Source organism: Balearica regulorum, chromosome 1, assembly GCF_011004875.1.
Source record: "Balearica regulorum gibbericeps isolate bBalReg1 chromosome 1, bBalReg1.pri, whole genome shotgun sequence".
Classification (NCBI taxonomy): domain Eukaryota; kingdom Metazoa; phylum Chordata; class Aves; order Gruiformes; family Gruidae; genus Balearica; species Balearica regulorum.
The window spans coordinates 195887304-195914621 of NC_046184.1; the positions used below are offsets into that span (position 1 = coordinate 195887304).

General features: G+C 36.4%; 1 protein-coding gene across 8 annotated transcripts in view; it reads right to left on the reverse strand.

The window, feature by feature from the left end:
- Nucleotides 1-576: 576 nt before the first annotated feature.
- PAN3 (poly(A) specific ribonuclease subunit PAN3) overlaps nt 577-27318 on the reverse strand; it is an 82057-nt gene continuing 55315 nt past the window's right edge. For 7 of the 8 annotated variants that reach the window (XM_075742106.1, XM_075742101.1, XM_075742104.1 and 4 more), the window contains 12 exons: nt 26789-26893; nt 26109-26166; nt 25231-25392; nt 24941-25057; nt 24744-24845; nt 17297-17462; nt 16826-16913; nt 10588-10727; nt 9650-9779; nt 7389-7453; nt 6535-6673; nt 577-3529 (listed from right to left, as the gene is read on the reverse strand). In XM_075742106.1, the coding sequence (XP_075598221.1) occupies nt 3389-3529; nt 6535-6673; nt 7389-7453; nt 9650-9779; nt 10588-10727; nt 16826-16913; nt 17297-17462; nt 24744-24845; nt 24941-25057; nt 25231-25392; nt 26109-26166; nt 26789-26893 (1413 nt within the window). In that variant the 3' untranslated portion in view covers nt 577-3388. The remainder of the gene's footprint in view (nt 3530-6534; nt 6674-7388; nt 7454-9649; nt 9780-10587; nt 10728-16825; nt 16914-17296; nt 17463-24743; nt 24846-24940; nt 25058-25230; nt 25393-26108; nt 26167-26788; nt 26894-27318) is intronic. The other variant, XM_075742100.1, reaches the window with a different exon arrangement.

Sequence of the window (27318 nt, forward strand, 5' to 3'; positions counted from 1 at the left end):
GATAATGATTCCATGTTAAATGTATGCAGGGAGTATTGACAATTTCACATGTATTGCACAAAATTTCATGTTACACAAGCATGGTCAGGATGGGATGGGTATAGGAGATTTGACCCCGCCAGTAAATCATCTCACCTTTGCTCGTTAACAATACAGAAAAATAATTCTGGGAAATGAAGCTGTCATGACTCCACATGCAAATTGTTAGAGAAATTAATATACTTTGCTATCGGGCAAAAAAGCTCAAACATAAAAGTAAGGGTACATTAACAGAGTTTTCAAAATTAGGGCTTGTCTAGTAAAAGCAGACCTGATCCGACAGAAGCAGGTAAGACTTGGGAGTTAAGAAAATGTGTATTAGTACGATTCTAGTCAAAAACATCTGTAAATTTCAGGACATCTGATGTGTGACAAGCACTAAATGCACTTTGTGACTCATGCTTGTTAAACTCTGCATTGCAGACAGACAGAGTGAATACAAAAGAAATATGAGAGAATGAAATACAATTCCAGTACCAAAGTCGAAAAGCCCTGTATCCAACTTCAGAACTTCACATTGTCAAAAATAAGGCCACATTATTTCTGGTATTCTTTATTAAAAATACTGCTGTACACATGAAGAATGAAAACAGGATTAAAGATGAGTAACACATATTGGGATCATGACATTTAGAACTTAACATACTGGTGCTTTTTAGGGGAAGCAGTTGACACCTGAATTACTGAAACAAGGGCAAATCAAAAATACATAGGTACCCTCAACAAAATATTTACAATATAGTAAATACAGCAACAGAATTTGAAACAGTTACAAAAATTAAAATGACCAACATCAAATGATTTCAAAGGTTGTCCCTTCTGTGCTTTTAGCTGTAAAAAATAGGAAGGTCAGAATTAAATTTCCCATCTGGGAGGGCACATCCTGGTGGCTGCTCTTTTTAAATACAGATACACAGTTCTTCCTATGAATGGATCAAACTACAACTTTAGGACAACCTTCTACATGGAATTAAAATGGGGTAGAAGGGCTCTCCCCAAAAAAACACCCCAGCTGAACTTCAGACTGTTCAAATCATTCCCAAATACAGACCAAATGAAATAAATAGAAAACAAAGCTCAACTTTTATTTTATGTATTACCTGACACCAAATATTTTCTGGCTGACATTATGTATGAAAACTTATTAGCTGTCTACCTTTTTATTTTTAAACCAAGTCCTGAGGTTACTAGGGGCTGAAGCAAACTGACATTATGCAAATACACACAGGTTTGCAATTTAGACATGTCTTGCAGAGGGTGGTTTGCTGGTCTAAAAAGGATGAGAATTCAAGCCCTATTTTACCCCTGCCTTACACTTTCACAAAATATTGGTCCACAAATTAAATTTTCAAAGGTTCCCAAACCCCACAACTGAACAGATGATCCCCTTTCATTTTCAAAGAAAACAATACTGGAAAAAACCTCAGCCCGCTTATAAATTAAGCATTTCATATTTCTTCTAGAATACAAGTACTTCTTTTTTGTACAAAAGAATTACAATATGATTTGTCAAAAAACATATAAAAGACAGCTGCTCTTCCTCAAATACATGAGCTAATGATAAAAGACTGTTTTGCATGTTCACTTTTCAAAGTTCCTGTTCCTTTTATATTAAAAAGAACATTCTGGCAACTGTTATCGTTTGAATATTAAACATTATGTTCCTTTTAAAATTCATTCGATCAAATGCAACAATAATCGATTTTTAAACTCAACAACTGATGCTACCTAATGTGGATTCAACCACATTTTCTAAAATGTGTAAAGCATGTCCCTAGTCTTCAAAGCTTTCGATGTGAAGAGAGTTGCTTTTTTCTTGATGCAAGTCTCAAGGCGGAGAATCATTTTAAAGCTTATAAAAGTGGACAGAGAAATATTAAAAACTTCTCTGAAAACTACAAATATTGAGAATTATTAAAATTGATGTCAGTAACATCAGTTGCAAGTGCTTAGAGTCTGTCCTGACCTTTTGAGTTTCCACATTTTCTTCATGGTGAGCACCCAGTGCTATTAAAACATTCAGTGCTGGGAAAGGATAGATACAGTCTTCACTACTGCTTTAAGAAAGGAAATTCCTACATATTTGGCAGTCTTCAGTATCAAAGTGTAGGTGTTTAACTAGAAATCCCATGAATACCCAAGTTTGGAGACAACTGCATGTCCAAATATTAGAAAGGTAATTGAGGAGGAAAATTCCAGACTTTTTAGACTGAATTACTTCAGGAATATTCATGTGTTGAGTATTATCAAAAGTAATATTACTTTGGGCTAAGCAGTGACTGCAAAGGCACAGCAGATCATTATCCCTCCAGATTCAGGCTGTAAAACTCGAAAACCTCTTGATGCCAGACAACTGCTGTGTTTAGTTAATCTTCTTTTAACAGTGTCTTTGTATCTGTATCCAGTGTAGCGTACCATAATAAAGCTGTGGTTCAAAGAACAGAACTTTATACAAAAATTATACTGTAAATAACCTAAAGTAATACACTCCTGAAACTTCAGGCATTTAAACAATTTCTTTAAAAAAAATCTATTAAAAAAATTGCATAAATGTAAATGCTTCTGACTAGCAGGAAAACGTACAAACAGTTTTTAAAAGGCGCTGGTTGTGTTTAGAGCGAGGTTGATATGCTCCTTAAATTATAGATGTTTCCCATTACGCTATTTTCGTCACTTTGCTTAGACAAAGTTTAAATCAAATGACAGGGGACTTACTTTCCTTTTTTGTCAATTCACCGATACTTCGCTTGACTGGTTTTTAAAAGTTTCGTCTTCTCACATTTCTTTGAGCTAACAGTGGGTGGCATACAGAGCTTGCATACAACACACTTTTACAGAGGTTACGAACTAAACGGTCATTAATACAACACAATTTCTATTAAATTATTTACCTGGTCCTTTATGCTATTCTGGGTGCAAATAATATCAAAAATGAATAAATTTTGCTATATCCTCAGTGACAAAAATGTATCCCAGAAATGTCCTTGCAAAGAGTTTCCCTTAAGTATACAATGTGGCAAAACTTCAGAGATCAGAAAAGTCTTAAAAAAATTAAAATTAGTGCATATACAAGTGGAAAAAATAAAAGCAGGAACATCATGCACCTGATGTGTTCCTTAATCTAAAATAAATTCTTCACAGATAAAGCCTCCAATGGCAGCCTTAGCTCTAGGATAAGTGAAACATTCTTCCCTTCAAGTAACAGTGTACCTGACTGAAGTGCAAGCAGCTTTGCTCATCTCCTGTTTGTTTCCCAAATGTGAAATGAGATGACAACAACAATTCAGCTGTAGTGCAATTTGCTATTGGTTAAGTTCCTCAGCAATGTCCTGCATGCTTTCAGCAAATACTACAACTGACCATTTGCGGCTGCAATCAGTTCTTGAAAAGTATTTTCAAAGCAGCGTTTTAAATCGCTGTAAGTTACCACAAGTACACTCTTCTCATCTCTGGAAATGAGGCTTATTTTTTCTGGCACACCAGCATCTAACTGTAACAAGAATGCAAAAGATAAAATAAAAGAAGTGTGAAAGAAATGGCAAAACATTTCCCCAATAACAAAAGCAATCAATTTCTTGGCAAGTACATTGTTGTGGTGCAATTCAGATCCTTCCTTTCTGTGGTGTTAGCACATTTGAGCTGCACCACAACAATGTACTTGCCAAGAAATCGAGACATTTTGGTCTTAACCTGATGGACATTCCAGACCCTTGGACTAGGTTACCATTGTTTTCTTCCCTTTCCATAAAGCTAATAATCCTGCAATGCTACCTTACCCTGTGTAGAAAGCCTAGCATGATTTCCATATAGCTCCTGATGAACAAAACCACGTTTGACATTACATTTGCACATAAGATCCACAAGCCTCCACACAGGGTATGTAAATTACTTCTTGCCCACTCTAAAATGAAATAATGGATGGACCAGCCCCAGGTAGTTTGAAAACCAGTAAGAACCCAAACCTCATGTTTTTGGCAGTACTGGAAACAAACTAGTTCCTAAGATGTATAGTACATTTCTTCCATTAATAAAAAAAACCCCAAAACCAACTAGTTACAATCCATAAACAAATAGATAAATTGAAGTTAAAGATTAGAGTCTGTTCCATGTTTGTTTTCATGTTTTGCTCTGACTTCTCAAATTCAATATTAAAAATTTGTTATGTTACACTACGTACTTTAGAGATGTACCACTAAATCCTAATTTGGAACAGAGGAATATCCTACTTCACATGCTGAAGTCCCTTCCAACACTATCTTATGCTCTCCTCACTTTACAAGAAATGTTCATCAATGGAGAATTGTCAGACTCTTATAACACAAAACTTTTGTAGCTCTGTTTTAGTTGATGAATTGATATTTTTGAATACTTGACACTACAAACTTTCTTGTTCTAACACAAAAGGTGGGGCAGAGACAAGTGGAATATGACACTGTTGAGACGATCTTTGGAAATACAACCCCAGCAAGATTAAAAAAAAAATGTACTATAACACACCGAATAGCAGCAGAACAATTAGACTTGTCACTGAGATGTTCCACTAGCTGCTGTCTGGAGCAACACAGCAATTTAGAAGTTTCTTGCATTTGTCTTTTAAAATAACGTTCTGTGCATCACCTTAAAAGCTGGAACCTCCCAAATTTAAAGTTCATGCTTTGTGAATAGCTTCAGAAGGATGAAAGCAAGCCAATTAGCTTTAATTCTTATAGAGCAGGATAAAACCATCAGTCTCTTCCAACATCCATTACAAATCACGATTAAGGTATTTGTGAAATATTGTCTACTGTTCTTATTAGCATCATTCAAGAAATCAGTGAATTACCTTAATGAATTTAGGATATGGAAGATCTGTATTAAGAAAGCCACACAGCTAACTAGAAACATCAATATTTATGGCTTGCTTTCTCTCCTCCTGTGGAGGCATAAATCACTATCTCTGCTGAAAAGATCCCCAAAACACCACACTGAAGATAATTTTTGGTTTTTTAGAATAGGCTAATTTTCCTTCAAAAGGAATGTTTTTGGAGTGTTGCAGGAAAGCCCAAATAACCACTTCTACTAGCGCATACTACAGTTTCAGAAGTGGTTTTTTAGAGTGTATTTCCAAAGTAGTGTTCTGTAAGCCTTACATTTTGTGTGTGCTGAGCCCACAACCACAGAAGAGAAGAGCCTCTGTTTAAACAAGTAAGCCATGAACATTTATAGAACAAGGCATTCTTTGACACCATCTCTTACCTGACCTATGAATTCAGGACTGTCCCCTCTTGCTACAGTACTGTACGGGTCACTGCTTTCAAATCATGATGGCATTTCACTGCCTATTTGAGTATCAACATGCTTTCTTTTTGATTTAGCCTCAATCCCTTTAATGTCCTTTTTAAAGTGATTACAGACACCAATCAGAAAGATAAAAAGGAGGTTAAAGAAATGCACAGCAGTGGTCTAATAGGAGATTAAAAGCCTTGACAATTTAGAAAGAGATTTAACTGTAGTTAAGTCAGCTGTTACATGTCAAAGGATCTGAATATATTTCATTTTTTTCTGGAAGAGAAAGTTGGCTATCCTAATCCTAGAAAAGAAAATACTAGCCACTGAAACTGTATATTGTCAGTGTCTGCATCACCATTCTCTATGGGGTGAGTGGAGTGACAAGCAGCTACAAAAAAAAGGAAATAGCATCATCTCATTCTCCTATGAATTACTGAAGTTTGGCAAAACAATGTAAAAAACATAATCAGCTCGTACTTTTTTAATTTATGGAGCAAGACAAGTTCTATGGCTACTGAAGATCTTGTGGTCCCTCACACATCTCCCACTATTAATCAAGAGACTGCTCAGGTAAAATTTTGCTAGTGGTGCAGCTCCTGGAAAACTGCAAATAGCTTTGTTAAATCAACCTTGGAAAATGAAGGGCTGGAGAGGCTAGGAAAGTTATCAGAAGTGGACTTAACATTGTAAGTCACAGAAATTTTCCATCACTGTGCTAGATGGTAAGGATTTTGCACAAATTTCTATTGCAGTTCCCCTCCTGATACGCTCTCCTGTCTCCTACTCTGGCCAGCACAGTTTAGGAATGGATCCTCTTGCCTTATGACCACTCTTTGTGATAACTGTATCAGCAGAAACCTCCCCCAGTTAAAGGGGTTTTATGGATCCTTTATGCTGTGTTGAAAGACCAGAGTAGCATAAAGGGACCAGCATTGCTTATCCACAGTACTCAATGCATCCTAGGATGAAAAGTTAATACTGTATCTCATACTGTATTACCGAACTCCAAGTTTTTAATATTAACGTACTAAGTTTATTTAAAATATCCATAAATGTTTGAATATTAGCTTAGTGAATACATTATTTTCATCCAAAACAGGGGGAAAATAACCATCAGTTAAATCAACAGAATTAACCTACCAGTGGCAACTTGCTTTGAAGTGGGATATTATTTTAAAGAAAGTTAACCCAAACAAATTTTTAAAAGCTAACCCAAGTACAGTGTACCTTGTTAAGACATGAGATAATGTGACTGAGGTCAATCCAAGGAGTACCCGCTTCTGTCACCTGATGGAAAAGGTGATCTCGAAAGAGCTTTAGTAAATACCTGTCTCCAGTTTCTGACCACGTTGGGTCCTTCTGAAACCTGGTGTAAAACAAAGGCTCATATTAAAGCTTGGAAAGTTAAGAAAAATCAAACCCCAGATATACATGATTTCAATCTAAAAAACTGAGTAATCTTACTGCTCTGCTAAGCCACCAGTTATAATTCACAATTAAATAAGTCTCCCCGCTGCCACAAACAGAAGATAACATATTCAAAGTTTCTCAACTGAAGTACCCAGATCCAATGTCTACTAAAGGCCCACAGAAAAGTAATGGAAGAAAACAAGAGTGATCTTCAACAAGTTTAACATGTAAATGTTAGAAACCAGCATTACAAACAACTCCAAGTCTATTCAATAGGATGGAAAACAGACCATGAACGCTTCATTTTTACATAGTAGTTGACAAAAAACAGGCTGAAAATTAACTAGCTTAAAACCAGTATCTACATCATTTCCTACAGCTAAAGCAAGCTATGGATTTCCTCAAAAACTATTGTCGCTCACAAAAGACTGCTAAGAGAAACCATACTAAAAAATGAAGTAACTTTTGCATATCTATTTGTAGCCTTCTCTTTTCCTTTACATAAAATTTTGGTTAAAGTTGCTTATCTTATTTTTCTCAAGGCTTCTTAAATACTCATTTCTTCAGGAGCAAATATGTGAAAATGTTTAGCTTAAATTTATGAGGAAAGAAACCTTGCATTGCAAACTGGGTTTTAGATGCTCTACACCATGAAAACAAGTATTTCTTACTCTGGCCTCTCATTGATTGTTCCCAATTTTGCTAGAAGCCTAAACAACCTTCCATTTTGCACCTCCTAGAAGACAAGAAAGAGGTCATTAAAGTTTCTGACACATGACATTAAGACACTTATTTGCAAAAGATAATGCGAAGTAGTAATGCGAATGAAGTACTATTAATTACAATGATTGATTTATTCTAAGAAGAGGGTATAATTTTCTTCAGAAAGAGATCAAATGCATTATATTGTGTATCAGTAGCCCAATGCTCATTTCAGCACTTCATATTCAAATTATAATGTGAAGATTTAACAGCTAACAACACTTTTCTGTCCCAGCAGGAACTCGATTAGACAAACTATTTTTTTCTTAAAACATAAGCCTAGTCTCTTGCCAGCCTCTGTTTGCAGGTATGCTAAAATAAAGTAAGTTAAACAAGAACATGTTTATACATATTCCCACAGTTACCAAGAACTGTAGAAGTCTATACTATAATACCTTATTTCAGGTAAGAATGAGAAAGAACATAATCTACCAGATTTGTTTTTCAGAAATACTTTGTAAGCCATTATAGGTAAATATTTAGCAACAATAATATCAGATTAACATTCAAATTATAATTGATACCAAATATAATTGATACCAAATATAATTTTAAAACAAGTTATTAAGAAAAGCTAAAATTTAAGTCTTAAACCAGTATAAATTCTGAGTCCATCAATGACAGAGATCAAGCAATGAGAACAAGCTCACACAAAAGACAGAACATTAGAGTTACAGATACTTAGAATCCAGGCAACTGAAAAATTGGTTTAATACATTTTTCCTCAGCACTCACGATACGGTAAAAAGAGTTACATCCTAGCTTACATTACACTGAATTAATCTTTTGTTAAAGTTGCTCAAAGCTGGCAGAAAAAAGATTCTCTGCTGATATTATTTATATTCTCCAATGGCCCAGCTTTCCAACATTATTCATGCTAAGCTGCATCTCATTCCATGCATGATCATATTGATTTGAAATTAATTCAGTCTGGAGTAGATTACTGTGCACAGCTGGGTAAATAAAGTAGGTCAAGGTGATAACAGCTTGACCTTAGACAACCTATGGGTTCAGGACTTCTATTACCAGTCTAAAAAACACACACAGCAGAACAGCTTGTACCACAACAGTAGCTACACTTCAAGATCGACAGGGAAGACTTACCTTGTCCAGCTAGCAGAGGTCTATACAACCTCCAAATAATTTTTTGGTATGTGGCTAAATACATAAAAGCCAAAACCACATCTGTATGAATGCCACTGCCTTGCAGATGCCCAGTGGTGACACAGCTGAGCAACAACACTGGCACTGTGTCTCCAGGTGGCGTCTCTGCTTCAGATGGATTTCAATATCTTTCACTAAGGAGGGAAAAACTGTTATCTAACAAGCCAATGGTGGAGAAATTAAGACAACCAGATTAAGAATCCCAACCATTGGTCTACTGCCTCAAAAAAAATTCTCAGTGAGGGTAAGTAGTGGAAAGGAGTCACAGGACTTGATTAAATCCTTAAAAACTTAACACCATATCCCACACATCTTCAGCATCACAAAAGCCTTCTGTAATATATGTCAGTCTTGTTAGAAAATCCTGTGATCAGTGGCTTCTGATGAGCAGACATCCTTTGCTGTTGAACAAATACACACTAACATGGGACAAACTATGTATTTTCTTTGTAGCTAGCACTTGATACCTTGACTAAACTTCATAGACTAACCAGACCCACACAGCAAAAGGTGCACACTTCAGTGAAACTGAGGATGGCAGCCTTTACCTCCATGATATAGCATTCTTTTGGAAAGGAAAACATGAGATAAGTAAAGGGACACTGGAATTCAAATCTATCCAAGAATTTACAGGCAATGTTTGTTGCTGTATAAACTCTAGCACAAGCTACATGATCTAGTGTGTGATGACATACATGGCCTTATTTAGAATACTACTTTTTAACCATTCTATTAAGAACATCTTTTCTCCAAGACTGCTCGTTGGACACAAAGATGTTACTTCAGTTAAAGCCCAGCTGAGGACATCCTAAAACTAGTGGCTCCTGGAGCTTTTGGACTTTCAATGCCTTGAGCACAGAGTTCTCAAGCCTGCAGACAGATTACTTGGGTTGCTGAGCAAACAAATGGGGGGAAAAAACAAAACAGTAGAAAACATTCCCTCTTAAGGTACAGCTGCAGGAATACTGACTATAGGTCTTCCTGTAGGAATTACTAAATTATTTACCTTTGCAAGGTCTTCCTCTATAACATCGTTTCGCATTTGAGCGGCATCCAACTGAGTATAGAATCGTGCACCAATCATAGGCATGATATCATTTACACTGCGAAGTCTGTTTTGGTCGGTCAGCAAATACCTGCCAAAATATCCCCACCCCCAAAAAGATTACTTAAACATGCTGCAAATGCCAGAGAGATCATCCTGTTATGATTTTATACTTATTTGACCCTCATGTCTGTTTAATACACAAAGTTGAGAATTGAAGCGTTTCTTAAAAAAGATATTAACATGTGTTAACTTACACATATATATCCAGTCAGTTATTTATACAAGACGGGGTGTATTTTCATGCAACTGCATAGTTCACCCCACTGAAACATTAAGAACATACTCAAAAAAAGAGAAGATGTAAAGATTCAGATTGTAATGCAATTGTTTTTTGAATGAGGGAGGGGGCAAAGATTTCTACTTTTCCCTCTTAGGCTGCAAGAGGTGAAAGGCTGACTATACTATTAAAGAACATCACAAAATAACACACAGCCAAGAAAAAATAGCACTCAACCCTTTTTGACCAAAGGCAATCTGCCTATTTCTCAACACCTTCTGAACTGTAAGATAAGACTAGCATATTGCTATGGTTGATAATAGACAATGAAACCCATTATTGAAGACAATTTCAAAAGCTTGGGGTTTTTTTAAGCTCCTAATTCTTATTAGGAGCTTTACCCACACTTAGTAAAGAAAGGACATCGATTTTATCAGATACACCATGAAAATATACATTATGCAAACAAATTTTAAATTATAATGTTTAACGATGCATTGACCAGGCAGACAACTCAATGACAGTAGTTATCTGTAATCTTAGTTGCATCTAAAAATAAAATTAGACATTTTCATTCAAAGTAGTAATTTCCTTTAAAAGATTTATTAAGCAAACTTACAAAATCAGATTCTTCAGATCAGAGGAATAGTTGATTGTCACCAGTTCCATTGCTTTCTGCAAATTCTCTCTCTGAATTCCTGATAAAGAATTGCAAGCCAAAGCCAACACAACTTTCCCCAGGGAGATCAGATCTGCTTGCTAGCGTGGAAAACAGGCACAGATAAGATTCTTAGTACAGGTAAGTATTACCTATGGTACTAGATGGTGTTTAAAAAGAGACAGTTCATCAATAACCTTAGAAGAATTTGAGCAACTAAAAGAAGCACTATTCAAATCATAGTTCAATACAACTGTCCAAGTTACAGTAGTTAAAACAGAGAGGATAATCTGTCCTGATGCCTAGTAATTTCTAGGTACTACATTTATCTTTGAATGCTTACAATTCACCTATTTTACCTTAGGGATAGTACCAGAGAGAACTCTTCTGTAATGAGCAGAAGCTCTGCAAAGAGGTCGTCCTAACCACCCACTCGCTCGCTCCTGAGGAGTCAAGGAGTTGGTGGCAAATAAAACAAGTCTTCTCAATACGAGATGCAAAAAATACGTATCAAGGATGATTTGTTAAAACAAACATCATTTGCTGGACTCATATCTTTTCACACTGGCCACCCAGTGTGAATTTCACACTGGATTCCTGCAAACAATGTTTCTGTTCTAACAAAGAGCAAAAATTTTTGGTTTTAACAGCCAGTGTGAAGAGATATGAACTGCCTGAAACAACTAGTCAGGAATGGGTCTGTATGGCTGACAAATGGAGCAGCATCCCATTTTATGAAGACATCATTAGCATTACTGAACACTTTCCTTAAAAGTGTTAACTGCTCTTATAAAATGAATGCTGCATACAGGCTATTCTGCCACAACAGAATATTCTGCCAATTTTAATAGACAACCACTGGAAATTATTTCAAAAAGCTATACCAGATTTGAATGCCCATCCTTAAAAACAGGAGCCTAATTTAGTATCAGACAACGGCATTCATAGCAAGAGCTGCCCGACTCTTTCCATGGAAAGGCCTTCAGCTGCACACAACTTAGCCAAACCTGAAACACCTGCAGCTTGCCATGCTGGATGCCTGCTTCAGACTGGATTTAAGAAGTCAGAGATACAAATTTAGTATTTTTCTGAGAAAATAAGATATTTTTTGTAGAAGTAAAAAAGTGAAAGCTACTAATTACTGAGAATGTCAGCTCCATAGTCTGGAGCAAGGCTATGCCATTTAGCAGAGAACAGTCGTACAAGGAATACGCCTTCCATCATTTCTGTAAGACCGACCAAAAATTTGACAGCACTGCAACATTAAAAGTTCTGTTTAGAATTTGGCAGCTTCAGAAAACAGCTGTGACGGTGACCATGCCACAGCCCCTCACAGCTCTTGCAGAAGGAAGAGTTTCCATGTTTGCTGCCTCTGGCTGCAGTAGCAGAGCAGAGCAGCACAATTTAAACAGGGATACACAACATGGCAGAAGTTAAAAAAAAGCATAGTACTCTTGTAGCTAAGGAAGACAGAAAGAGGATGTGGAAAATGAGGCAGAAACAAGGACAAAGCCGTAGAGAAGGAGATGGAACTGGCATTTGCTAGACTCAATCTCCTAAGGAACCAGGAATTCCTAAGTATCAGCATTCCTTTGTACTGTGGTAAAGAAAGATTAACCAGAGCAACAAACCCCATTTTGGTGGGAACCCACTTGGTTCCACTACCAAGGAGTCAATTTGAGCAGCAGAGGACACTGCCATAGCACTAAACAGAGGAATCTTGCTGATGCAGCATCTATAGACATATGTCACCTGGCACAATGGCATTTTTTTTTCTCTAAAAGACTTAGAAGAAATATGTATTTGTATTAATCACAATATTTCTTCTTTCTGCAGTCTCCTACTTTACACTTAATACCTTCCAACTTTTAGTAATTCATAAGGATGTATCCTGTATAAATTTCCTATCATCACACAACTCAGATACTGAAAATATACAACTGCAGGCAAGACCCTATGAAAACAGAGTCTTCCTTTACATAGCTGTTTTCATAATACAGATTGCATCAGATTTCAAAAATGGTTGAGAAAAAGTCTTACATTAACATCAGCCAGGAAATTCTAAATTGAGTGGGTTTTGAGCATTTGACTAGCAACCTTATTTTTTTGTTTGTTTTGCAAATTACATCTAATAGAAAAACTGGCAGACATAATACAGCCCACCAAAACACACACATTTCAAATTGCAGTCAATGCTTAACTTGTTTTCATTGCAAAAGTGGCTTGGATTCATTCCACTAATTTTAGGAACTTAAATTTCAAGCAATTGATTTAAGAATCTGATCAACTTAAGGTATTTGTAATTCTGCAAGACAATTCAGATTTTGAGTGAGCTAAATTACTCTCTGGAGGTACCTCACTATTCACTGACAGCCAAAACCCTGAAAGAAAGTGTTATTACAATGCCCAATGTTTAAAGTTTTACAAGTGCACAGACAGGCAACAATTTTCCTGTGTGATGGGAATTATAGACTATCACCAGCTGAAAGGGGCCCATCAGATCACAGAATCATAGAATGGTTTGGGTTGGAAGGGACCTCAAAGACCATCCAGTTCCAACCCCCCTGCCATGGGCAGGGACACCCTCCACTAGACCACGTTGCCCAAAGCCCCATCCAACCTGGCCTTGAACACTTCCAGGGAGGGGGCATTCACAACCTCTCTGGGCAACCTATTCCAGTGCCTCACTACCCTCACAGTAAAGAATTTCTTTCTAACATCCAATCTAAATCTACCCTCCTTCAGCTTGAACCCATTACCCCTTGTCCCGTCACTACACTCCCTGATAAAGAGTCCCTCACCATTAAGGAATTAATGATTAAGGAAGTCAGATTCCTATTTTAGAACGGGCAAAACTACCATCTACTGACCAGCTCTATTCACGCAGACAGGGTACGCAAATTCCCAGAAGCTAGGGTACGCCATCCTTTCTCTAAGAGGCAATCCACATAGGCCTATCAAGCCCTAACTTGCCCTCAGATTCAGCTCTTCCTGTTTTTAGGCAGAGAAAGGTTAAAGGAAACTCACAAGAACTACTAGACCTCTTTGGAGCAGGGACACCAGAAATAAATGCTGCATTCCTACAGTAGCCTTGCTAGTGCAAGATTTCCCTGTTTATATTCCATATTGTGCTTTGCACGTATCTATGGATCACACCAGTTCCTTTTGCCACAGACCTGCCAGAAGACTTTTGCTATGGTAACTATCAACAACTACATCATACTAAATTGATTTTCAACTTCAAGGAAAAGCTTTACACCTTTTAAGTACAGGCTGCCTTTTGTTCAAAAATATACTTTGCATGCAACTAACGACCATTTAATTAGCAATTCAATTCATAACTGTAACCTGTACCAAGCTATCTTTTGATCTCCTGAAAGCTTTGCTAGTAAAGATTTTATCACCATCATCTAGTTCATTGATAGAAATATTAAATACCATTAGACTAAAAACCAGCCTCTAGGAGATGAACTCAGAAACAGCCCTCTTCATTAATGTCTTCCCATTATCAAATGGATTTCAAATATGTCAGTGAGCAATTTAAAAGTTAATTGAATAGGTACCCTTTCCCTTCTGCATAATTTTTTTTTGTTAATATTAAAGAGGTATGTGCTACTATGCCAAATGCCCTGGAGATACCTCAGCAATTTATATACTTGGCTTTATCAGCCAGACATGTAAGCTAGTCTAATAAGTCTTATTTTTGACAAGATCCATTTTCCATAAACTCTTTGAAACTGACAGTACTTTTTTGTTTATCCTGTTCCACTGCTTTGCTTGGATCAATATCAGCTCATCCACTTTACAATTCTGTGGATTCACTTATCCTTTTAAGTTCTGGAATTGCACTTAGAAGTCCCTCCAAGTTCCTAGATTTTGTGATTTATTTTTTTTAAGTCAACATTAGTACTTCAGATGCCTCTTCAGCTAGTTTCTTTAAACTTGCTGAGGTGTATGTGAAAGTTATTTTGATTTGCTAAATTAAAAATATTTACTTTAAGCAAAGGTAACCTTATAGCCCTCGTTAAATCAATAAAACTTATGTTTTCTCTTCATTTCATATGGAGAGGACTCACCTTCATTTTATTCCAAACTTAGAAATATTTATTAAACCTTTCTGCTGTTTCCTACATCACCATTTACAGTTCTCCCATCTGTATCTCGTAACTGACTGACACAAGACTTAAGGGCTAGGAGGTGGAAAGTAATGTGCTGGAACTTACATAGGTTCAACACCTTGTTTTTAACACAAGTGGCCATTCATACTTCATTTACTTCTTTTTAGCTTCCCTTATTGTTGCCTTTATTTAACTCTTAAATAATCATATAAATTCATGTGTTTAACACAGATTGTAAAGAACAATTGCATTCCTTTTACATAACCCCTCACTGTTCTGGCCAAACTCTTTCCTATCTATTATAACAATGGGAAATAGCCAGAAAGTGACAAATGCTAACAAAAATACTTTCCTCCATTGATGACAGCAACAAGGAAATGCATATTAGCTGGGCAGTAAACCAAGAGATAACCTACATTTTTAACAGTCACAGGAGTCCCAGAGGAATTCAGGAACTGGGTCACGGATCAAGAGGAAAAAGGACAAGCAGCAGCTGTTATTTTGTAATTTTATCTGGCTAGGGCAAACAAAGGTAGAGGATGATAAATGCCTCCTGAATTTCAAGGAATGAACTCAGTCCAGAATCTCTGAAGGAACAAAATGGATAGTGAAAGCCTAGCCCTTCTGGAGGAAGTAACAAAAAAGAAGGCAATATCATGTTTTCTAACTCTAGTTTAGATCTTCCAAACTATGTAAGAGTACTTCATTTATGGTTTAGCAGTGATACCTGAACAATTTGGACACTAACATTGTATAAAACATGCAAAAACATCCCCCATCAACAAAAGTAGGCATTACCAAGCAAGTTAGTTGCCAAGTGTTGGGCTGCTATAGTGGTAAATGTTTTTGACAGATTGGTGTACCTGTGAGTATTTTTTAGATTTGTACCTCCACGTACATTAAACGTTTTGCTTTAAAATTACTTGAATGTCATAATATATCAGGAGGATCTCTTTCCTGGCTGCAATTAAAATTAAAGAAGTATTTAGGTTAAAAAAAAAATCATTACATTTTTAGGCATGGAATCCCTCACTTGCATGTATTCCTATCTTCTCTCAGCTGCTTTCCACTATATGATTACCAAAACCCCACTGATATGTAGCTGGGCAGGAGGAAATCCTTTGATGTACTCTAAATACACTGAAAATTGCTTTACTGTATCAATTTAAAAAAAAAAAAAAAAAACAACAACGATCCTATGTTCTAGGACATGGTCTCCAATAAGCTAGTTTCTTCTGCCTGGCCAAAGTTCAAACATTTCATTTATCACTAGAAGACTCTGAATGAGCAATTTTCTCACAGTGAATAAGCTCAATTAATGAAAATAAATTAAATCCAACTCCCTGCTGTAGTCTTTCACTCCCAGTATGGACAGGGTATGTGATGACTGCTGAAGCAATGTACTTTACCCTGAGGGGAAGTTAGGGAAAGAGGCACTCCTGTACACAGTGATGCTCCAGATGACTGTGGAATAGTTTTTGTTAAGTCTAAAGGGATTCTTCTTAATTCAGGAATTATGCAGAGTCCACACTTCAGAGAACGCCAGGAGAGCATGGAAAAACTAGGAGCCTAAAATAAAGATACACTAGAAACTTTTAGGAGTGAGGAGAAGGCCTAAGTGCAGTTATTTAAAAGATCTCTTACTCCTCTGTGAACAGATATTGAACAATTTGTTATTTTTGTTAAAATAAAAAAAGAAAGCAGAGCAAAAACTGTTATTGAACCATAATTTTTTGATCTCTAGCACTATATGTAAGATTTTTCTTCTTCCTTTAGAAATTCATATTTCAACAATTTCTGACTTAAGTTTGTTAAACACTAACAGGTCAACCTGTTTGGTGAGATTGCTGAATTTTTAGAAGCAGAAGATCGCAAAATGAGCATTCACATCTCTAAATTACAAGCAAATTTGAATAATGCATGGCAGAAGCAAGACCAAATCACGAATGAAAAGATACAGTTATTTAGAGATAGATGTACTGGACTACAATTTAACTAAAATACTTCTCTTCCCAAAAGGAGTAACACTGGTTTTCAGTACTCCCCGTGCCAAGTCACCAACCTGGTAACTATTGTCTTACCTGAAACTGAGCCATTAATGCCAGTGGATTATTTTGACTGTTGTCAAATGTCAAAACATCAAAGATTCCAACACAATTAACTCGTAACCTTTAAAAACAAAAGGAAGAAGTGGCATTGCAATTTTACTGGTTACTCAATTTTTCCTCTAGCATTCATTGAATGATTTGATATGACAAAAGAAGTCATCAATACTCAGCAAATTACTATGAAGCAGAAATGATTAATTTTACTATTTGATTAAATGCAACAGTCTTCATTTCACAAATAAATCAACAAATTTCTAAACTGTCAGTAGAGGATCTGAACAATATTTTGAGGATAATGTAACATGTCTTCCCAAAATATTTTTAAGAACTTTAAAAAATTACAAGTTTTAGCATGTATTCATTTTTTAGTCTCATGCCAGCTAAAAGTAACAGAACTTTCTGAACACAGATCACAGTACACAGTGAGAATGACGCTTTCATTACCTTGTTTTGCCTGTTACTAGAATCTTTGTTGGATCCATAACTCGACACGCCAGTCCTGCTGTATGAATGGTCCGTAACGCAGAGCTGAGCTGCACGATATATGCCCATATCAAAGACTCTGGAAGCAATCCAGCATGCTGCCGTGGTAGAGGTCCATCGTGCTGACCTAGAAGCAAAATGTTGTAAGCATCATAAAATTAAAGGTTAGCACATTTAGAATGAAAAAATTAATTTACATACTCATTTCATTCAACTCTTAACAGTCCTCGAAAGATTCATCTACTGTGCTTTAATGGTTGGGTTGGAGGTTTTTTTTGTTTGGTTTGGGTTTTTGTGGAAGGACACCACATTTTTAAAATGCTGACAATTAGGCATTATTATTTTCACTTTCACATTCAGGAAAACTATGCTGATTATTAAACTTTAGGATGAATAACAACTATAAAAAGAGCACTGCTTAGAAATTGCTGAAAGCGGGTGGTACATCAAAATATACAGCTACTTCAGAAGTAGAAGTGCCAGTATTTTGAAACAACGAGCATGTACCACAATAGCTGCAATAGATCCCGGTTTACCTCCTTTATTGTAGGAAGACTTACAAATTAAAACATTCTCTATCATCTGATAAGACATTTGTTTCTCGGGGGTTGTTTTGTTGGTTTTTTGGGGGTTTTTTTCCCCCCTCTCCTTACAGGAGCATATCAACATTTGTACACTTGCTCAGAATAAGGTGGGGTGTATGTGTATGCTTGTATGTGTACACACAAACATATACATGCAAGAGTTAAAAAGTAAAACATATTACTGAAAAACTTTTACTTAGAAATTTTACTGGTTTTGGGATGATGGGCTGGGAGTGTTCCCAGCTTTCATTTCTGAGCTTTTGTTTGGTTTTAAACTTTAGCTGATTTTTCAGGTTTAAGGTGCTTCGGTTTAGATTATAAAGATCAAGACACTGACTCCTTTAAATAGCAATAAGCCTGGCATGTCTACTGAAGGCTGAATATAATGAGATATTCTTTGTTTTTTCTGGCCTCCTGATGAATCATCATGCAAATCACTTCCCACAGACCAGCATACCAGAAGTCTCACGTAGCAAACTTTTTACCCCCCCTCACGATTCTCTCTTCTTCAGCATGACATAAGTTACGATGACATAAAATGAGTGAGAAGATATAACCTCTTTTATTAGTCGAGACTCTTTCTCTAGTTACTACTCGCTATAGAATACACTTTATATTTGGTAAACAGCAAGGCACGCAATATGTTTAACACGAATGCATATGGACACTGTTAGACAGTTACAGCTGTATGAAATATTTCCAGAACAGCAATGTTGCTATAATAGAGAGAGAAAAGCCAAAACCTGGGCATTATTTTTCTGCATGCAACTTAAAACCAACACCATTTGCCCTTTGATTTCCAGATAAGGGCAATGTAACCAAGAGAATATTCAACATACACTGAAAAACTGAAAGCTCAGATTTCAACACAGCTTCTCCTCCTCAATCAGAAAAATCTCAATCAAGCAGCAACATTATTTTACTACCGGAAAGACTCACTTGAGGCTACAGCCAAATCTACGCTGCTACTTTCAGACTGGTTGGCTGAACTCCATGTTCCCATACACTAAAGGTACAAGCTAAAGCAGTGGAAGAATCAGTTTTGAGACACCCTTTTATATATCTATCTGTTCAAAACAAGTCAGATTAAAAGCAGTTCAGTTGGCTGCAATGCTGACTACAAAGTATATGCCATGAAGGTCCATCAGGTCTGCCACAGATGGCACTTGAGCAATGACCCAAAAGGACATGATACCCAAAAGTTTGCTCTTCAGCTGAAAGCTTTCCAAACAGTGCTGAACACAGTGGAAAACATCACAAGAATATAAGAAAGCCTTACAAAAATGACCAGAAATACTTTACATCAAGAAGTGGTATTTTAGAGGCTTCATGACTGATTTGCAAAAGCTTCCCACCACAGGCTGAATCCACAGCATGCAAAATTTCAGATTATGTTCTTCCCACCTACTGCAGGGCAGACTCTCCCACTACTTTCATCTCTCTTGGATGCAGACCATAGATACTAATGGAGAAGATTAAAAATTAAAGAACTGTCATTCCAAAAAACACAGGCTATCCATTATTTTTCTTTGCTGTGCTAAAATAAAAATAAATAAATAATGCTGACAATGAGTTTAAAGTTCTGTGGTATGATGTTGTCCACTGAGCTAGAAATGTCCCCTTTGCACTGACGTGTGTGTGCTCATATATTACTTTTTTGTTTCTTAAAAAGCATTCAAATGAAATTCAGTTGCCCAGAGCAAGGACGAAGTCAGGGATAGTCCTGGGGTGGGAAGAAAGAGCTGGGACCACCAGCAGTAGGACCTGTTTTACATCATCAGGAACACTGTCAGAAAGCATGCTAACAAACAGCAATTCTCATCACACAGTTATGAAAAAAAGTATCAGAAGCCCAATGAAAGATTTAGCTGCTCACTAAATTGAGCCTCTCAGGCCTGTAAATCAGTCTTTTACATTGAGAACAGTGAATTGTTCAGTGTTTGTTTAGTGTTCCTGAGTTAAAGTACTGAAAGTAAGATAAAAGAAGTAGCCTTTATTTCTCCCCCATTCTCCAGGGAAACCTGGGCTTTGGTTTTACATTTCCCAGTTTTCAATGTACAGAAAGGTTCTGAACTACTAGTGCAGTGCTACATTTTGTAAAAAAAAATAAAAAATGAAGAAACTGAAAACTTGAATTCACTTTGGAAAAGTTGCAGTTTTTGGCAAAGGTACTTTAGGATAATTACTAGTCATATGTTTTGTCCTCAACAACATCACGTTGACTTTCAATATTCATATATTCTTTCTCCTCATCATAGTCTAAGTACACAACTTATTCCTTTTTCAATGGAACAGGTATTTTATGAAAAAACATTCACCAACTGGGGATGCAAAAACTGTAAAGTCAGCAGTGAAGTCCATACTACTACTACTGTGTCCAAAGGAAAACAAGGACCAGGAAACTTGCCTATCTTCATTAGAAAGTATTTGCTGAGGAGCAGAATCCGTGGTGCTGAAAACTACTATTAACATCATATATACTAAGGTTTAATTACTCAGACCGCTTTTAATAAATGGACCAAAGAACATATCAAAGGCATGCTTATTTCTGCCAACCACAAAAATTCATCAGGACAAAGGAAAAATCTTACTGGCAGCAGTGGATAGTTATTGTTAATTTGCCAGGATTTTCTAGCCAATAGTTTTAAAATAGGTACATTCTGAATATAGTTTATCATTTAATTATTGGACTGTTAAGAACATTTCAGTACTTTTGGGTTAACTTGCTAATTTAAAAAGAACACCATTTCTACAGAGATAAACTTGCTAACATGTACTATAATCTGAAGTTGACAAATATCAGAAAGGTGGAAGAAAATCAACAAGTTTCAGAATGATAGATTTAACATTTAGACACTTTTGATGGAAATTAAAGTGTATTGAGGAAATATGAGGAATGAGAGTCAAACAAAAAGGAACTTTTCGAATCTACGTACTCCAAGCAATAATTAACTGAAAAGTCAGACTCCTGTTTTAAAAACTTGTGAACATCAGATTATCACACTGTATCACCTGAAGAAAGAAGATATTTCATTGCATAAAACCACAAGCAATACATTCTATAGAATTCAGAAGCAGCGACATTAGTTTACAGTATAAAAATAAGCCACTGTTTTTTCCCCACATAAAATCCCTTCCAAAGTAGTTCCGTAACAAGGTCTGCAAATAACACGGCAAAAAGCAAAAGCCCGAGACTGACCACACTGACACCAGTGACATGCAAGACAGCTACGTAAACCATAATCCTCATCTTTTAACTGTCAAAGTCTCATGTTGCCAACTGGAGTGTTCAACATAAATAAGGTTGCATACCTGAAATCAAATTCTCTGAGTTCACTGATCAGGTTCACAGTGTTGTGCCTCCTAAAACCTTTAAAAGCAATTGTACTAATCTGGGCCTCATGCTGCAGAGTACCCAACTTCCATCCATTCCCCTGCTTCTCTTGGGAGTCTCCTCTAGGCAGGCAGACGGCCAAGAAACTCTGTGAGGGGATGGAGAAAGGATCCGTGAAGGCAGGCAATTCTGAGAAATCAAGTTATAGGTATGCAATCTTATTTTTCTCTCTTAAATTGCTCCTTCTACTGAGGACCAGACTAGAAAGCAGCAGTTACAAAATAAAAAAAAAAAAGGCCAAAGCAAAGATGTGCAGAAAGATTTGGCAAAATTGGGGAATTTCAGGTGACTTTTTTTTTCCAACCCATTTATCTAATAAAAAGACTGGAAGAGCAGGTAATGAGAAGTGCCACAGGCAAGAGAGAGTTATTTTCCTTGCATATCCCTATAAGTTCAGCCACAACAGCTCACCTTAAATAATACTTTGGGTTGGCTGAACAGAAATTGATGTCTTACTTTCAGTTTCAAAGGCCATCCCTGCCTATAGAAGGAAGTTGTAGTAGGTGAAATAAATGGTCCAGATAGCCCACTAGCCTGTTTCAAAGACACGCACACTAAAATCAGAACAGTAGCTTGCAATGGATACCTGAACATATGAACATAAACAAATAGAATATTCTACTAGCCTCCAATCATTTGCAGCTTGGAGAACTCCTGAGCTAGACACAGTGTTTTTGCAGTTAACAGTCCTCAAGTATTTCTCCTCCACAGGTAAGCCCACTTTCCCCTTGAACCTAGGCAAATGTCCACAACAATCTGTGACACAGTTCCATGCCTTAACTATTTTTACACAGGTTTTGAATTTGCTACCTAGCTAGTTTCATTTGTCAGTTCCTAGTTCTAGGCTGGAAGAAATAGCAAGCTATTGTTTCTTATTCATTTTTTCTTTATCCCTGATGATTTTTCAGACACCTACCATATTCCAGTCATTTTTAACCCCATCATATTCCTGTCCACCTTTAAGAGCATGAAAAGTACTCTTCCACTTTGCTGTTCTTCATACAGAAGCTGTTCCATGCCTTTGATCATCCCTGTCACCTCTTCTCAACTTCTTTGCTGTTCTTCTACACCCTTCAAAATGTGTAAGGAGGACCACAACTACAGATACGAGTCTATGATACACCCACATCTTGAATACAGTGTCTTCCATTTCATTGTGTTTTCTTAATAGCCTGCAATAATCCATTTCCTATTTACTGCTATTCAGCTAAAGGACAATATTTTCTTTAATCTACCTAACTATAACCCCAGATATATCGAATGGTAACAGCTATGACAAAGACCATCAATTTATGTTTAAAATTAGAGTTATATTTTCCCTCGATCACATCAGTTTACATTACATCACCTGCTAGATTATTGCCAAGAGTTCCAGTCTTGTAAGATCCTTCTGCAATCCATCACAATTGGCCTTTATTTTTTAACAATCCACATAATTTGGTATTATCAGCAAACTTTGACAGACCATTGTTTATCTTCAGTGCAAATAAATGAATGTGTTAAGAAATACAACTCACAGCATATATTCTTGTGAGACCCCATCAGTGATCTCCCTTCACTGTGAAAAGCAACTGTTCATTCTTACTCTGTTTCTTATCTTGCAACCAGTTATTAACTTAACTGAGGACCTTCTCTTTTATCTCATGGTCACTTAGTTTCTTGTAGAGACTCTGGGGGACTTCATTGAAAACCCAGGATCTTATCTACTGGATCTTCCTTCAAAGAACTCTGATAGATTAATGAGACATGACTGCCCTTTACAGAAGCAAAACTTAGTTCTTTTCCAGTATGACAAAAGAATATTGCTGAGAATTTCATAACTTCTATTATTTTATCTAGAACAGACATCATTCTTCTGCAATATTCTAGAGAGGTATAAAAACATAACAAGGACTGATTTACATGGAAATTGAAAACCATGGGTGGGAGATACTCTGAAGTCTAGTCCTGCAAGTAACAATCATTAACCTGGCAGTAGGTGTTTCAAGTTTATCCTACCAAATTAGTTTCACATCAGGCTCACTGAATTTGTAATTGCATTCTTTGACTTGCCACAGGATAGGACAAGTCAAACTAGGGTCTCCTCTGTCTGAGATATTACCACCAAAACCAGTGGTGGAACTCAAGTTCCAACCCCACTTATACCAGTCAGCTCAGTGCAAAACCAGTGGGAATTACTCAGTATGTAAGGCATCTACAAGCCTCTGAATGTATTCACACGCTACCAATCCATTACGCTCTGATCTACCAGATAGTCAAGTCAAGTTTTCCATGCCAACCTTTGAAACAGATTGAATTCACAGCTAAAGGCTCTAATTTCAAAAGGCACAAGAAAGAAGAAACCTTAGCTTCTGCTTCTCTTTATACACTGGCAGCCTAAAGACATTTAGGGAACATGTACTCTAATAAAATAAACAAGGTCAAGTTATAGCCCTCTGGACATCCCTACTGCTGGATCTAACTTCAGGGTTGGTCCTTCATCAAGCAGGAAGTTGTGACAAATGAGCTCTGAGGGTTCCTACCCTAACTCTTTCTGTGATTCCATTCAGCTGTGAGCATCTCTTCCTCAGCATGGCACTGGGCTCTACTAATAGCTTTGGCCTGTTGTGTTCCAGACCACACCTGGATGTAGTTTGTGGGACTGCGTGGCTCCTAACTGGTCCTAACTGGCAGTATGATTGGCAGTTTTGGAGGGGAAAAGGCTTTAGCCATATGGATATGAGCTCTGCTGTGTAACTTGCTGAGCTACAGACCATGCTGTGACAGATTTTAGTTATCAATGTAGAAGTAGCTTTAGTGACTCCTTTGAAGTCATAGTATAAATCTGGAAAAAAAAAATGGACCCATGATGTGAAGTTTGTGTCTGAAAAGAATATGTTACAGGGATTTTTCAATCCATTTCTTGTCTTAACTAGTACTTCACATTTCAAAGCATTAAATAAAACACTAATTAGTCCTCATAATGTATAAGTCAAGGGCACCTGAACAGCAAGCATCCAATTGACATAGCATATGTCCTCTACGATTTTGGAAACATCTCCAATAAGTGTCAGGTGACACCTGTAATTAGGACCCCAGAGTTCATGACTCCCATGTAAACTTACTTCCCTGTGAAGGAACTCCCTTACAAACTGATGTCAATTTTGCAAATTAGTTGTAAGTCAAATGTGACCAGAAAAGCAAATTGTTCATTAGACTTTTATCTTAACTTTTAACTCGTTATACCTTTCTGTTATTTAAAAAAAAAAAAAAAATTCAGAAATTTTACAAATAGAAAGTGAAGAAGAGTTCTCTGATCCCAATCAGCTTATTATATGTCAGAACTGATAGCTAAAAAATTAAGTTGAAAGACTATTTCTGACCAGCTATTTACTGCTTAAGTATTAGAAATGGTTTACAGAAGTACTGTATGATAATGTATTTTCCTCACCCCATTTTCGTTTTGTGAAATAGGCATCAGCACTAGGGTCATTGAAGTGTCTGCTCATCATAGTCTCTCCTCCAGCATGAAAATCATATGCGAACACAAGAGCTTAAAAATAGAAACATGTGACAATTACTAACACAAGCATATTTAGAATAAAGTCTCAACACATCAGTTGGAAAACAACAAAACAAAAAACTTACAATGTTCTCCAAATGCTTTAGTGGTAAACACTTCACGTAAGGTTACTATATTTGAGTGCTGAATTTTTTTCCACATGTCAACCAATACCATGCACTTTGTGTTAACAAGACGAAAACCTAAAAAAAAACCAAAAAAACAAACAAAATCCATGGTTTAAAATGTAATGTTTTGCAGGAGAATTTTTTACTTTAATATTTCTTCTGAAATTACTAAAAAGCAACCAGACATTAAAACATAACTAGCATTCTTAGGAATGCTAGTCCTATAGGCATAACTCAATTTTTCTCACCATGTATCCTCCGAAGGCAATATGGCAGGTCATCTTTACTATTTACAGCTTTATAGCATGATGTAATGTATCCAAAGTTGCTTGTTTTCTGTATCCGATTGGGCGGTGGCAGTGGTTCCAAAGGAAAGAGACTGTGGTAGCTGTCCACTTCTGCAGGAACTGCTAAAATCAGTTTATACATAGAAACATATTAGGCATCAGTTGACTTTGAGAAAGTTATTACAGTAGCAGAGAAGATTAAAATTACTGTCATTAATACATAAATTATTTGCACCATCTTTTTTGGTGTATGTAAAGTTAAAATTCACTATTTTTTCTTTAATAGCAAAAAGACCCCCCAAAAAACCCCCAAGAAACAAATGTCTTATCAGATGATAAAGAACTCAGTTGTAAATTCTCGAAAAGCCAAACTACAATGCATTATATGCTTCTCTTGCCTGACAACTAGTACAAAGTCTTCTCTGATATACCAGCCAATTCACTTTAAAATAACTAATTTGCTAGTTTATATACAGCCTTTGAAAATATATGCATCCTTTAAAGGAATACGCAATATGTACAAAGTAATACAATACTGTTCTTCATGAGGCTTTATTACTTTAATGATTTTTCCTTTCTCAGCAATTTTAAGTATTCCCAACCATTAAGGAGTTTCAAAAGAGAAGAAAATTACAGAAGAAAAAGAGAATAGAAGCAAAAAAGAAATTTCTTATTTCTGAAATACTTTGTGTCTGGTTATCCACAGCCCAGGCTGATGATTAAGGGTTCATGAAAAATTAAAAACAGGTGGTGTTTTTTGCAAGACGTTAATATTGTTGAATACACATGGTTGCAAAACGACATGATCACAGTTTAGTTTATAAGAAACATTTACTTACCAGGAATATCAGCCTGATCAATCTGGGCCATAGTTATTAAGTGCCTGTTGATCAGTTCCTGAAGAACAAGTTAAGTCAAGTTTTGAACATGCTTCAGCTCATCATATTTGATAAGTTAACAGTACACTGTCTTTGAAGTACCAGCTACTTGTACTAAAACAGGGAGTTGATGCAAGTGTCTGGGGCAGGGGAGAAGACCACTAGCTTGAAAACATTAATGACAAAATACATAAATTCTTGAAGTAAGGAGCTGCAGAACACATACTAGATAGAGCTAGCATTGACAGAGGCACCTACTGCAGTAAAGCTGAAATAAATACCAGTCACAGCAAGCCCTCAGGGAAGGGCTCATCAACTAATACCTGCATATACTTTCATTTCAGTGAAAAACCTTAAAACTGGAAAGTATTACAGCTTAAAGGAATGCTACATAAATGAATACTTAGGAAGAATACTTAGCTGAAGTACTATTAGCTGAAGAGTAAATCATGGCATGCAGATTAGATTGCAGTCACATATGTTGTAACCCACTCCTACCCTCTGTAGCACTCCATCCATTTTTTAAAATTCTCCACAGGGAAAATTGACTGCACGGACTGAATGGCTATTTCTCTTCTACTATTAGTGATTTTCTAGTTTTTTGCCAAAATATTTTCCTTTAAATTCTCCTATCATCTCACCTGTCTGAGCTCATCTGCCATGAAGAAGGAAGGTGCATTTGCTTTTGGCTGCATGTAAGCAACATGAGGTGCAGCTGGATGGTAAATGTGGTAGTTTGGAAATACCTGAAAACAAGAAATTTTAAGAAGCAGTTTAAGATCCTTAAGGACAAGGAAAACAAAGAGTTCTATCATCCTTTTAGTTTGAACTACGGAATTACAAAGTCTTCACGCACAGTGCATGTCACAAATGTACTGTCAGATACATTACAATTTCCTTATGTGATATTCACTGCTAATGATTTCAAGGGGGTGTGTATGTATGTACATAGTTATTTTAACATTTTTTTCACTGCCTTTTCCCCTTCACTGTAAGAGTTATTTAATGTATCAAAAAACCCAACCAATCCAAATTTTTTATGTTTTCTCATTATGTATGTATCCACTGAGATATACATAAAACACTTTCTATTGCTGTATAAAAAAACCCAAAACTCTACAAAGAGATAAATGAAAAAATAGATTAAAAAAATTCTCTGGTCCTTAAATTT